Source organism: Anopheles maculipalpis, chromosome 2RL (assembly GCF_943734695.1).
Source record: "Anopheles maculipalpis chromosome 2RL, idAnoMacuDA_375_x, whole genome shotgun sequence".
In the NCBI taxonomy this organism is placed as follows: Eukaryota; Metazoa; Arthropoda; class Insecta; order Diptera; family Culicidae; genus Anopheles; species Anopheles maculipalpis.
In genome coordinates this window covers 20,770,476-20,784,596 of record NC_064871.1, presented here as the reverse complement: position 1 = coordinate 20,784,596, position 14,121 = coordinate 20,770,476, and the positions used below count along the sequence as shown (strand labels likewise).

The window sequence follows — 14,121 nt, the reverse complement described above, 5'->3', positions numbered from 1 at the left end:
ATTAAAATACATTCACCAAAAAATCTCCCTCAACCCAAACTGTTGGAAAACGCGTCTCCGCGTCGGGAAATGTACTGATCGAAAGTCAGCGAGCGAAGGGCAAAAGGGAGCGAGGCGATCTGGGCGAAAGCAACCTTCCACCAGAAGAAGCTCAATTTCGGTCAAACAAACTTATTTCGTATGCAATTGTACTGGGTACAGTTTTTGCAGCACCAGTGCTTCTTACTTCGGTTGCGAGTGCGATTGCTAAAGTGGGCGAATGGATAGGTTTTTCGCTCGAATGTAAACTTCTCGCCGCGAATCAAATGAGTCAGAAATGAGGGAAATCATCGGAAGAGCACGGTGGTGGAAAAGTTAGTCGTGCTTGTACTTTGGTGATGCATCGCGCTTAGTTGAGTCGCTCTTGGAAGGGAAGCGATATCGCGCAAGTAGTCGTACCCGGAGACGATTGCGTCTTGGTTATTTTGTCTAGCTTTTTTTTGTTTGTGGGCACAAAAATATGCGCGTGGATTCGCAGTGCAGAAAATGGAAGGACAAGGACAAGTGTCCGGTGCGGTTGGGTGCAAGGACAGTAATAAATAAGCGAAAGTAATTCAATTGAGCCCGTGGCAACGAAACACAACCGCCCATCATGAACAAAAAATGAAAAAATTTAGCATTTCGAACGAAAAACAGAACCAATACCGATGGCGACGGAGAAAATGGTTGAGCTTACAGAGCTGCCAGTCGAGTGGTTGGCTGTTGGATTGAAACTGACAAAAATGTTTTGCCCGGGATTGCCCGTTTTTCGGTGCAAAAGTTTTTCCCACGCGGGGAGAGTTTTCCACTTTTCGATGTGATGGTTTGCATAAGCAAGAACCCAGGTTCTGTTTGATAGTGGTGGGATGGTTTAGCATGTTGTGTGCTAAATATTGCCACCGCTACTCGAAACATGGGGCCCTTTACCGTTTTGAAATGTTTTTGCTGGTAGAAATGGTTGCGAAAGGAAAACCGTTGATCGCATTCCTATGCACAGAAGTAAATTGAAATGCTTGGCTTGGTTCTGTGTACATCTGTGAGTGAGTGTGTTTTTGTGTGGGAGCTTGGGTTTGTGTGTACTTATTGATTAAACTGATGTTCATGTATTCAACCAACTGAAAATGAAAGCTCACTCGTAGTATTACTTTGAAAGTTGAATTCTGGACAAATTTTGGACCCAAAATACGAGTTTGGTGAAAAGCATTGGCATCGACCCAGGAAAGTTATTTAAATACATTTAATTTGCTCCCGGTTTCATAATCATTTTACTGTACATAATGCTTATATGCGTTACGGTTATTTTCACGCAATGAATTACAATTAAAGTGGCTTTGTCGCGATACACAATATCCCTGGGAAAATCCGGTTTCCACGCACTCAAATTACCTCTGCTGTTATGTACCGGCGCGTAAAAGGGCACCGCCATTAACCTACGGCGTATGTTGAGCATCTGGCCCCTTTAAAACACCAACCAGCGCAGGACCAGCGCGATTTATCAACACATGAACTGTCAAAAGTCAGACAACAGTCGTTTAGCTTTTAAGAGACACCATTTTTCGTGCAGAAACACCACCATTTTATTCCGAGCCAACCCTCGGCGTTGCACCACTGGGAAGGTACCATGTAAGACAACACCCCATAATCTTAATTAAACGTCCTGTCCGCTGTTCCGTCTCTTCGCATCATCCCTTGAAACCGACAGAAGTTTGGTAACGCGTGTGCGACAAAAAGAAAAACTCGTGAAAAATCGTTGCTTTGACCTGTAACCAGTGTTAGTGAATCGGGAACAAGCGGACGGTTGTTTTGGTATTTTATCACCCTCCAGCTTGCCTACCACCCAACATTTTTCCACCGGAAAAAGTGCTCCAAAGCACGTTTAAACATGACACCAGCACAAATTGTCTTTCTCCAATAATCGTTAAATCGTGAGAGGTCGTAATTAGACCGTACCGAGCACACTTCCTCACTAGGTTGTGTGGCAAGCGCAGCAACATTCCAATTCCTCTTCCCTGCTTGCAGTGCTCTAATCCGACAACGCCCTCGTACACCAATCGCCCCCCGGTCGAGAGAACGCGTGCATTGTTGGATCTAAAAGTTGGGTTGTAAAAAATCACTTTCAGCATCATACTCGCAGACTCGCAAGATCGCAAGATCTTTACTTTAAGCACGGTTGTGCTTGTGGAAGCTGAGGATGGCAGTAGACAATTAAACTTTCACCGGGAATAATCTTTACCATTAACATAATGCAGTCGTACTTCCCCGGCATTGGGGGTGACTTTTGCCAGCGTGCATGCAAAATATCTCTGCACGGGTTGGTGACTATGGCGCGTGAGTCATCGTTGGTCGCTGGGAAGGGTACTGCTAACAGTGGCCACAATGTCATTATTGTTGCATAATTTATACCACCTTCAGTACTATTTGTACACTGGCAGGTAGCATGAATACGAGCAGCAAAAGCAAGCTTCCGGTGGATAGTGATGAAAATAGTACGATATAACAGTCCTAGGTGGTGTGTAAATGTGTTCGAGTGTCGAGTTAGGGTTGTTTGCATTTTTTTTACAGTAAATTGTAATTAAAATGAAAAATTTTGCATCCCCGATTGCAACCAAGTCAAGGCACGATGTTGGAAAAGCGATGACAAACTCTTGCAATAAAGAAGTATTACATCTTACGCTTCTCTGTGAAGGGAAATGTCAAACAAGTTGGAAGGTTTTCTTTTTCTTCTGTACCTTATACCACTTAGCAGTACTTTGCAAAGACTCTGATGAGCAAGAAGATCAACATTTTTCATTCTTAGCAAACTATTTTCTATTTTTAACTTTAAAATTCCCGCAAGGGTGGTTGCCACCACTACTGACGGTGCCAAACTCTGCAATAAGCTAAAGGCACGAAAACCCGGCAAAAGAATGCTCATTTCCCCAGTAAAGAGCAGGAAAAGCGGTTGATACTTTTTCGACGCGGAAAGTATGTATGTGTGGTTTGGAGAAAAGTTATTGCGCAAAGTGGGACACAAAATTTGGAACGTGATTATTTGCATTCTACTCACAGCAAGCGCAAGTGATCATCACATGGCTGAGAATCTATGTTTTTGTGTATGTGTGTGTGTGTTTGAGTCGGTTGAAAGTTGCTTCTACAGTTTTCTTCACCGCTAGTGGCAGAAGCCAAGCAAGAAAGAAGAATTTAATAAGTAAACCAGCTTTGCGGTGCCGGTAAATGAGTGAGAAGGGTCGCGTCGGCGAGGTCCAAAATGGTGTCAATAATTGTGCATCTAAGTTGTGCGGCGAATGCACCACGTACGACAGTTTTATGGAACTGCTGGTGAGCACAAAAAAAGAGGAGGAAAGTTTTTAATTTTTGCCTGCTAGAAGGCAGAAAGCAGACCGAGGGATGGAAGCGCAGCGCGAAAGCTCTAACGATTTCCTGACTATTAAAAGTCAACAGGAATGTAAGCGAATTCAAAGGAAAGGAGAAAAAAACAGGAAAACAGCACGGTACACAAAGATTGGAACCAACAGGAAGCGAGAACAGAAGACAGTTAAAGAAACAAGATTTATGTTGGTTGACAGTTTCAAGCTAGAACTCGCTTCAATCGCGATCGAATTTTGCAAGTATTTCCATTCGATAAAACGCGGGAGAGCTTTTGCAGGCGCGCGAAGCACTGGACAAGATTAATTTTCCGAACGGGACTGGAAATTGAAAAACGGAGCAATGCAGCTGGTAACTGTGAAATCGTGAAGCTTAAAGCTGAATGTCAATTGAAATTCTTGATATTTGTTTTTCAATTTTAAAATCAAATTGAAAGATGATTTTCATGCTACATCCCCCCACTTTTTTGTTCAGCGTTCTTGATGGGTCCTGCAGTTGACTTTGTTTTAATGAAATACTTTTCATCGTGGTTTTTTTGTGTGTCTCCGTTACTTCGTGTCACATTTGACAGTAATGAAACTTTGTTCTTAAACTAAAGCATTCTTCTTTCGAAGTAGTTTCTAGTAGAAAAAAACTTTTAGGCCTTTTTATTATCGAGTTCTACTTAAGAATGCTGTGTTATACTTCCAGATATAATTTATTAACTATATCTTGATTGTATCTACTTACCGTTTCGTGGCTACATTGTTGCCAAACAGTCACATCACGACCATTAAAGTTCACACTTGGCAGCACATTGGCATTGGATGAGCTTTCGGGTGTTATGAGATTAATTTATTTGTCAAACAATTTAAGCAACTAAATAATTTAACGCCTAAATCACTGCAAAATTTATTTCGGTTTTTACAGCAGAATCAGGATGTTATAAGAAATATTTCACAAAAGGTAATAAATTAAAGAAAATTTCATCTTGTCCATCAGCTGGACAAAAACTTTCCAAATATTCCATTCTGAGCGAGCGTATTTATCTTCCCTCGGTATTAGATTGCTCTGCACGGGTAAACAAAACCGGATATGCGGGCTTACACTACCTACGGGATGTTGTCTATGCAAATTGTGTACACATTCGTTTGTTCGAATGTGCCGCAGGGCAAACCTTGACGGCGTACAAACAGTTGTCTTTAGCACCTGTTCCACGGGTAGTAACCCGTTTTGTCCGATTGCAGCCGTGTAATCGGTTGGCTGTTTTCTCTCACGTGCAAAAGGCAAAGCACCTGGCAAAAGTGCAACGATTAAGGATAGTACTATCATCTTTTCGTTGGTTTTGGTTTTCCTTCTGTGTACGTAAATGTGCTCCGTGTGTAGCTTTAGGTTTTCGTTAGCGGCAACAAACATTTTCAAAACTAACTAGCGTACTCCTCTTGCCATTTTGTGGAAAATTCGTGGCAAAGGCAAGCTGCCATCCAACATGTTGCGAGTACGAAATGGTGCGCTGAAACAATAAGCTTACAGCGGATTTGGTTTCCTCGCGTTTTTTTTTTTTTTGGGGGGGAAGAGCGGTTTCGTAAAGTTGTCGACTGACCCTAGAGGGTGGCATCATCGCACGATGGGGTTGGTGCCGGACGAACCATGGGGTTTGACATGATAGTATAAAAATGTTAGCGTAAAGTCGTTTCCCGTTGTGCCATGCATCCTGTTCATCTCGTTGTGTGCAGTTGAGATATTTTTTTTTTGCGGCGAAAACTCATACCTGGCAGAGAAAGTTGAACTGCTCTGCTGGGCTCGCAATAGCTAGAAGCTAGAAGCTAGAATACGACGTAACGCAACGAGAAACGAAACCTGGCGGCCATGAGAGTTGGAGTTTTGTTGGTCTCTAGTTTGGCTCGTTCTTCTTCGGATTATCAGGTTTGTTGCAACCTTGGACTATTTTTCTATTGCGCGACAATATTATTTTTTACGAAAACCCAAATGTTAAATAAAAATACATGGAGGGTTGTCCTTTTTTGCCGTTGGGTTCTTTTGCATAAAAAGCATTCCTACAAATTTCAGTGGTTAGAGAAATATTTTATTCGTAAAAGGATTCGGTAAAACCAAATGTGGCAGCACGGTACTGTTTCTGATTCCATTTCATTTTGGCCACACATTCACACACACTATCTCGCGCAAAAATAAAGCCTGGCTGACCGAGGGAATGTAGTTATTCGGTGTTCAGTGTTCCATATCAGTTGTGTCGCATCGACACGGTTTGCGTTAGTGCACGGCTTTTTTTATGTTTGGCAAGTGTTAGCAACGTACTATTTTCCACACCCGACACTCACATGCACTTTATCAAACGGTCCGGCCCCCGGTGTTCGTTGACAGATGACAGTTGACGTCGAGCCTGGCGGGCGGAGATATGACTGAAGCTGTCAAAGAAATAGACTAATGGATCTGCACGGTGTGCTTGACCGGTTTGCGCTTTGTGGCCACAGGACGCAACGGACGAAGTCAAAAAAAAGAAGAAAATTGTAACCGAAGCACAAAAGTTAAACAAAAAAGAGGGGGACACAAAAAATGCTTCCAAAGCAAAATGACCGACGAGAAGTGCAAAGCTATTGATTGATTACATTTCCAATGCGACGACAAACTAGCGTACGCTGACACCATCAATAAAAGCTTCGCGTTTACGTGCTACGCGGCACGACTTAACTTATCGCAATCGGGAAAAGGATCATTCGGGTAAAAAAAAAGAGCAGCAAGGCTGGCCAAACGGGATAAAGCCGCAAACAGTTCGTTAGCTGTGGTCGAAATTTGATTAATCAGCACAGTTGGCCGGCTGTGCCACCACGCCTCCACACATCGACGCGGAAGCACACAAAACATTGAAATTGACTCTGTTGAGCTGGCTCGCGTGCTCCTCTGGTGGCTAGCAGTGGGGGTAGAAATTAAAATAAAAATACCTCACAAAAGAAAAAAAAGGAACACAGCAATTGACAGTGCGTCACTTGGGAATGTAATTACGAAAACGAATTTGTATGCACAACTATGTGTGGTCGAGTAAAATTCTCTTACTGTAAATGAAATAATGCAACCATGGGCTGAAGAGGATGGAATTGCAATTGCCTGTTATTGCGATGAGGTAACGCGTGCAAGGCTAAATAAAAATACACACACACTTGTTGGGCGGAATGGTTCATCAATATTCGACCCCAGCAATGCAATAATCGACTTAACTGCTGGTTCATGTTCACATTGACTGCAACTGCAAACAACAGTTCCCGGGAGTGTGGGAGTGATGAAAATTGTAATACCAATTTCACGTACCTGAACACCCGGGATGAACACATACGAGCGAGCAAATAGCGGGCTTAAGCTGGTGGAAAAGTTGTCTAAAACGAAACTGATCCCCTCGAACACCGTTGCACTAACGAAGTTTGGTTGAGGGATGATGCGACGCCTGTGCGACTACGGTTGAGGTGATAAGAACTTGAAGCTTCTGATCGACAGCAGCCAAGTTCGAGCAGATCTGAGTCGCTCTTTTGTATGTTGTTGCTAGGAAGATCCTTCAGCATCGCTACCTTCACGCTCTGTGGCGTTTGGCGATGAAAAGGGTTCCATGGTCGGTGTGTGAGTGTTTGTAGGGCGTCTTTTTTCGACTATCTTACAAATTGACGTGCGGGTGAAGTGTGGTAGCGTGGAACCAAGGAAAAGAAATTTGAATTTCAGATTTTAAAACTTCCGCACCAGAGTAGTAGTCCTTTCACTTTCGTAACTCCTGCACGGGGATGGGGTACGATTGGTAAGAGAATAGATCCAGGCACCCATACACACAATCTGTTCGTGAACTGTGAACTTCTTTTGAGGTTGTTTCAAACCATCCCTTATGTGCTATACCGGGGAAGTAACTCCGGATAGCTAATGCTTGATAACGTTTCGCCACCCGGTTCAAAAAGTTTTCCGGTTTCGAATTTGTAAACAAGTGTTACAATGCAAAAAAGTGCAAATCAGCCGAATGACATGGAAATGAGCCATCGACACCACGCGTCGTTTGTGTTGTTTGGCCGGAATTTTTCCCCCCCTGCTAGTCTCTGCATACGAAATGAACCGAGCTGCTGGCCGGTCACAAAGGTTAATGCCGCCAAAGGACCGGCCATTAGGATAACTGCTTTACCGAGCCCAACAGCACCCTCGAAAGGGGATGTTATCGATCGTTGGTGCTATTTATGGTGATGTGGTTTGGTTCCCTTTAAATAGCGTTCCCTGCCATCAATCGCCATTAACCGCCGCCGGAGTGATCGGTTTTGCATGAAGAATTAGCAGTTTATAGGTCACACGGTCGTGCCCACCACACACCGCTGGTACGTTAATTGCTGGTTGCTTTAAAGCGTACCGTAGTTGTTCATAAATAATCCTGACAATTCGAATAAATCTTTCGCACCGTGATTGCCTTCATTTCATTTTGCACGTGCCTAGCGAAGACGAAACTATTTCGCCTTTAAACCTCAACCGTCCTGGCATAGAGAGGGGGCGGGGAACTATATCTTAATACGAATCGGAAAACTTTCACAATTCTCTTGCGTTGTAAGTTGGAAAATCTTGGGCACGTGGGTCGTTTGAAGGTTGCGAGCGCGTGTGGATAAAGGTAAGACCAGTTCATGTAAAGAAACTATTTCCGGAGCGATTTTTGGGAGGGTTGAAATGGCACGAATTCGGTACCGAGTTAAGCGGTGTGAGCGTGATATACTGTACAGACGATCTACCTGTTAAGAAATGTTTCGTGAATTTGGGCTATAATTTTCCAGTGATTGGAAGCAACTTTCCATGTAGCAGATTGATGAATGGTTCTCACGTGTGTTTGGCTGTAGAATATTGATTTTTGTAGCGTTTTGATGATATTATTGGTGTACATGCAAGATAAATCGTTATCAGGAATCATTCGCGATGCTCTCCACAATAAAAGCTTTTGGCAATCGAAAGCACAGAAAGTTATGGAGATTTTTTTGAAATCTTTTTGTAATATAGAAAAGTCAATTTTATTTCCATCAAAAAACGCTCTCGAGGAGATAAAAAAGACTTTCTCATTAATCACAACTTTTTATGCTAGAGTGCACGCCGTCCATTTCTTTAATTATTGCCGTCAATTATTATGTCTCTTTGCTTCCTAACTTCTATTGAACGATTTTTTGGTGCGAAAAAAAAGTAAAACATTTACTCTCATCTTTTAACACCTTCGCCAAGACCGAGAGTGGTTTTTGCTTTATTCTGCCGCATGTCCCTTATATTTCCACTCTAAAATCCAATACTGCTCGTTGCTAATGAGAATTGAAACAACCGGATCCCTCACCCAAATTGACCGTCGCAAGAGTAAGGAAGCGATCGAGAAAAAAAGGAGGAATGACACTGTGCAAGCAAACAAGCATGCAATGCCACGATCCGTGAGCAAACGAGCGAGAAAATCAAATTAAAATCTGAAAGCCTGTTTTTCTGTGCGCCTCTCCCCATCGCCTAGATGGGCTAGATAACACCGCAGAAACTGGGACTACAGGCTGTGAAAAACTGGAGTTTGTGTGTGTCACTTTTATTTTTCTTGAACCCTCTGCCCGCATTCGCGCGGGACATTTTGCTTTCCGTGGTTGGGGGTTTTTTTTTTGAATATCCCTTTTGTTTTGTTTGCTATTTTCATCGTTCAAACGCCGAGCACAATGTGGATCGGCAAAAACCACCAAAAACCTTGGGTGACTTGGATTCCCGCTAGCTTTACCGGCGGGACGGCAGGACTCGCCAGAAGTATTGGATGGAAAATGATGACCTTATCTTTCGCCACCGCGTGTAAGCACGCTTGCTTGGACTGTGAAAAAGGATGTGGGCTTTGGGAAGTTTTTTTGTCAGGGTTTTGGGTGTCTGGCGCAACTTGCGCTTGGTTCCCGGTTTGTTACGCTTTGTTTGCAGCCAGCAATGGTGGCTACAACGAGAGAGGCTCTGCGTGGTGGGATGGAAATTGAGGTAAAAATCAATATTGCTCTTGAGGCTGGGGTAAAAGGGCGATCATCAAAGGATGTGTGTCTCTCTGGTGATAAAATCTATAATGAAAAGTATGAAGGAAAACGGAGTAAAGCAATTAACTACTATCGGTTGAACATTTCATATTCTGCAAATTACCTGGTGTGTTTAAAAATTAAGCTCGCTTTGATGCTGTTTCGTTATTGGATTTCGAAGAATTGGAAGGTAATAAAGGACACATATTGCTTACAGGATCGAAAAAGGATTTGTAATTTAAATACCCAAAACTAGAACAAATGATGTATCCATATCAGCAAATCTACAATTGATTGAGAGAAGATAGTGAAGACTCCTGGAGGTTTTAGTCATAAAATTAACATTGGATAAGACAAATTGAACTCTCAAACCATTTTCGTTAGTATGAGATAGCACATTATTGTTCATATTGTCATACTCACATAGAGAGAACCCATCTCTGTGTGTTCATAAAGAGGTTTATCGTCTGGATGGAGGAGAGAATTATTTAATCCATCCAATTCCCCCTTACTTTCCTATCGACAAAAATCCGGCCAAGTCCTCGCCCTAACGATTGTAATAACAATTATTTCTCACTCACCAACGTCTCGTACGTCTTGCGCTCAGGAAGGGAACGTTTGGTAGGGTTTTTGGAAGCCTCGTTAACTATCTTTCGTTGCTCCGACCGAGCATCTCATCACGGCACGTTTCGCTTGGTTGGTTTGTCTTAATGCGTACTATCACCGAACGAACCTGGTGGGTGTCACCCGGCAAAAGGGCAACTTCGAAACACCAGAAAACCCACCCCGGGTACCGTACGGGGGGAAAGGGTCTGCCAAACATAAACATGCCTTCGGTATGGTATGGAATTACAAACGAATAGTGCATTACAGAGCAGATCGTTTGCTGTTTGGCTCAGTTCGAACGAGTTAAGCGGTTGTCTTCACCGGATAGAAAGCATAATTTGACGCTGTCCTTTGAGCTAGCGCTAGATGCTTCGCTTTGAACAAGCGGTCTTCACTGGAGGCGTGATATTATGTATCCCGAAAATGGAGTTGGCGTTTTAATTAATTGCGTGGAGCGATGCTCTGCCTTTCGGGCGCGCTTGAAGTGTGAATGGTTATGTGTGAAATCAGACTAGTAGAATTATGAATACAATACCGTTTTGCTCTATCTTTTCGCCGTTACGATTGCGCTTAAAGTGCTCTATTAGTACAAACTAATGAATCGATTCATATGCCGCTTTATGCGGTTCATGCATCAATAGAACGGTTATCTTATTTTTTTGCTTACCATTATCCACGGTATAAACGGTATGAGCTGAGCTTTAAAATCTCACTTAGCTTTCAGCTTCAAATGCATCCAATTAGTATGTACCTTTAACCCTCACTTGATGTGGTACATATCTTTAAAATGGACGGAGCTCTTCTTTTTTTGTTGCTGCTCGGACATAACTTCACCCGACAAACACGTTCGTTCGGTTTGACCGCTTAATGTTACGATACTTTAATTTCGGAACGATCACACTCTTACTCTACACAGGCGTCGAGAAATGCTTTTCTGCACACATTTTTCCTCGACACGCTCATTTTCCCGTTCCGATCTTGGGTCCATTTTCTCACCGTTCGCCACACACGAATCATTCCCTCCCTTCTCGTTTCTCACCTAAGGTTTGACGGAAGAATTTACTCGCTTCCACTAAAACGGTGCGGAATCTGATTACATCATCAGTTTTCTACCACCAACATCCCATTCGTTGGCCGGTGCTGCAACACTCGTCCACCATTCCCACCCCGCCGCCAGCACCTTCCCGCACTGACGATTTGTTTGTGTAGTGACCATAAAATGTTGTATTTGCGATTACCGAGCCACCCAGCGCAGCAGCCACGATGGCCGCAAAATATCGCTATTCCTTGCCGGCAATATTCTACTCCGGTTTCGACCTTCCCGTCCTGGGAAGCCTCGAGTATGCTTGAGATTGAAAAATTTCGCCAATTTGTATCATCATTTCGTTTTGGGGCTGCTGCTACTGCTGCTGGTTATGCGGTGCTTGAGCACGGCTCTCGGCACTAGTTATCCCGGTTGGCTTTCCCATCCCATTTCTCGGCTTCCGATGTTTTGTTGACGGTTGTGTTTGGTGCTGTCGAGTTGAGGTTTTATGCATGCCCAGGGTTTTATGTTAGCGGAATCTTTTCCTCGTACCTTATTTATCTCGTCCACTCTGATATCTTTTGCTGCCGGATGTCTTTTATCGATTTCGGAATTTTCATACACTCGTCGAATAAGAAGGCTACAAGAAAAGATAAAGAGAGAGAGAGAGAGACACACACACACATAAAGCTTCTTCCCTAGAGCATACGGAAGCGTTGCATCCATCGCTTGCATTGCTAATGTGTACTCCGCGTGCCCACCCATCTTGTCCGCATTGCCACAACTGCCGCAGAATGTGCTTGCAGGAAAATGTACTGGCCATAAGCAAAATCAAGGACTTTTGGCTAGTGCCCAACATTCGGCGAAACACGACGGTAGCACGGTGTGTTTCGATCTATTTTCAGACTGTACAGGCGCGCATCCGGCTCGGTTTGGGTGGGGTGGGCAGTGATGGAATAGTACGGTTTCATTTCCCGTTTTCTGCTCGGTAGAGTGGTAGCTTCTGCGCTCGTGTGCTGCTGCTTTAGTTAAAAAGAAGTTGGACAAAAAGGGCCTCAGAAAATAGGACAGCAGACATGCACTCGTTAAATATTTAGCCACCGCTTCTAGGGAATTAAATTTGCTTGCCTAGGCAGTGTGCCACTGCGCCGCAGAAAGGCTTGTCCTGTAGATGCCGTGGAGAGCGTGGACGAGCCAAAGAAGTGTGCTTGTGTGCTGGGAAAAATCAATATTGTGCGACCTAGAAGAATGATAATCGGTATGGGCTAGAGAGAACGTGCGAGTTTGTTTTGAGAGTGGTGGCTATCATTAATAATTAGGACGAATTTAAGAGTAATCTGCAAATGAAGTAAAAAAGTTACTACAGCATGTTAGTTTATCATATTTAAATTCCGTTTCATGACGTTTTGCTTGCTATGTATGCGTCAAACAATGACGCAGCTGAAACAATTTCCTATTAAAAACAGTAATTTTTTAAAACAATCATAAAGTCTTGCCAACTTTTTCCGTACCGGTAAAACTATTTGAAAACAATTCACATTCCTTCATTATGCTGCCTACTCTGTACTGCTCAGTTTTTTTCCCCACAGGAACCAAATCTCTTGTTCATAACTATGCCACTCACTGTTCTGGACTTTGTTTGAAAAATTCCTTCCAAAAACAGCAATTTCTCCAAACTAACGCAAACCATTTTTTCTTCTCTTCTTATCTTGACTATGTTTCTTTGCAGATTTTCCCACCAAAACGGGAACGGGTGAAAAGTTGTGCTGAGGGTTGCCCTGCAGTGTTGAGCTATACCTACCAGGCTTCATGATGAAAAATTTCAACTAATCCACCCGCCAAGAAGAAGGAAGACAACAGCAAACTTGAAGGCAGGAAAAAAAAGCCAAAACGAAACATCACAAACAGCTCCAATCACTCCGGCGGTCCGGCTCAGTTCTTAGCAGTTGAAAAATTATTTGAACAATTTTCATCGTTGTGAGTGGAGACAGATGAGTTTTCCGCAGAACACAATCGGACGAAAAACTTTGAACAAGAAGTGAAAAGACAAAAAAAACACAAAAACATCCCCCCTGCTTAACGGATGGGCTCAGTTTGTGTGAAACATGTGAAACAAAGACAAAACCAAGCGAAGCATAACATCATAGATTTCGAAACTCTCCAGTTCATCGGGCGCCTCCATCGAAGACGCAAACGTTTAAAAGTTCCTTTCCCGTTCGTTCACTTTGGTGCTTTTTCGTGTCCGATGTTGTGTTGGTGTGTGCGAAGGTTCCGTTTGCCTTCCTTTCTGTAAACTTTGCCTGGGTGTAGCAATACAAAGAAGGGACGCGAATGGAACAAAACAAGTGGACAAGTGGGAAAAGAAAAGTGAAAGCACGGATAGACAAAGAGCACGATCGCCAAGAGCCTTGGCCGACACAAACACACAAGAAAATAGCGTGGAAAAGTAAGAGCAAAAACGGAAACCCGACCAAAGCATCGCTCCGGCTTAAGAATCCTTTTGTTGATTCTTTGGAAGGATTTGTGCCTTTTTGTTACGTGTGCCGTGTGCGTTACATTTTTTCTTCAAACATCAGTGTTTTTTTTTCTGTGTATCGTTGTTCAAGCAGTTCAAACTTGTGTTCCAGTGTTTCGCGCATTATCGAAAAAAAAACAAAAAAAAAAAAGAACCGTTTTAAAACTGATCTCAAATGAAGTGGAAAGCTAACCTTTTTTTACTCGTACGTTGCTTATAATCTTACAATTTATTTTGTGTTTTTATTTTTCAGCAAGAAACAGTATTGTTAACTAAGCAGCTAACACACGTACGCGAGCGTGAGTGATATTGATCGTTATTAAGTGTAACAGGCGCAGGCGATAGTGCACACACACACACACAGTGTTCAAGTGGTTAAATCCGGTCGGTTGTAAAAGTAAAAGCCAGCAAGCAAAATGGCCGCATTCGTCGCAAAGCAAATGGTCGGCAACAAGCTGAACGCCGTTAAAGGTAAGTTTTACGCCAGGACTTGAAAAGGATTGGATGCAATAATCACCACTGATAATGGTACATTTGTCAAACAGTGGCTATAACCATGGCCGGTGTGTGCGCCTTGC

General features: G+C 43.1%; 2 protein-coding genes across 10 annotated transcripts in view; one reads left to right on the top strand and one right to left on the bottom strand.

Annotated features, from left to right (window-relative positions):
- Window positions 1–14,121, bottom strand: part of LOC126557182 (ATP-dependent RNA helicase SUV3 homolog, mitochondrial) — a 304,903-nt gene that overhangs the window by 15,920 nt on the left and 274,862 nt on the right. The gene's annotated exons all lie outside the window — the stretch shown is intronic.
- The window catches only part of LOC126559328 (complexin), a 553,464-nt gene continuing 553,270 nt past the window's right edge, over window positions 13,928–14,121 (top strand). For 7 of the 8 annotated variants that reach the window (XM_050215474.1, XM_050215473.1, XM_050215468.1 and 4 more), the window contains exon 1: window positions 13,934–14,014. In XM_050215474.1, the coding sequence (XP_050071431.1) occupies window positions 13,960–14,014 (55 nt within the window). In that variant the 5' untranslated portion in view covers window positions 13,934–13,959. Of the gene's footprint in view, window positions 14,015–14,121 lie in introns of all 8 variants that reach the window. The other variant, XM_050215465.1, reaches the window with a different exon arrangement.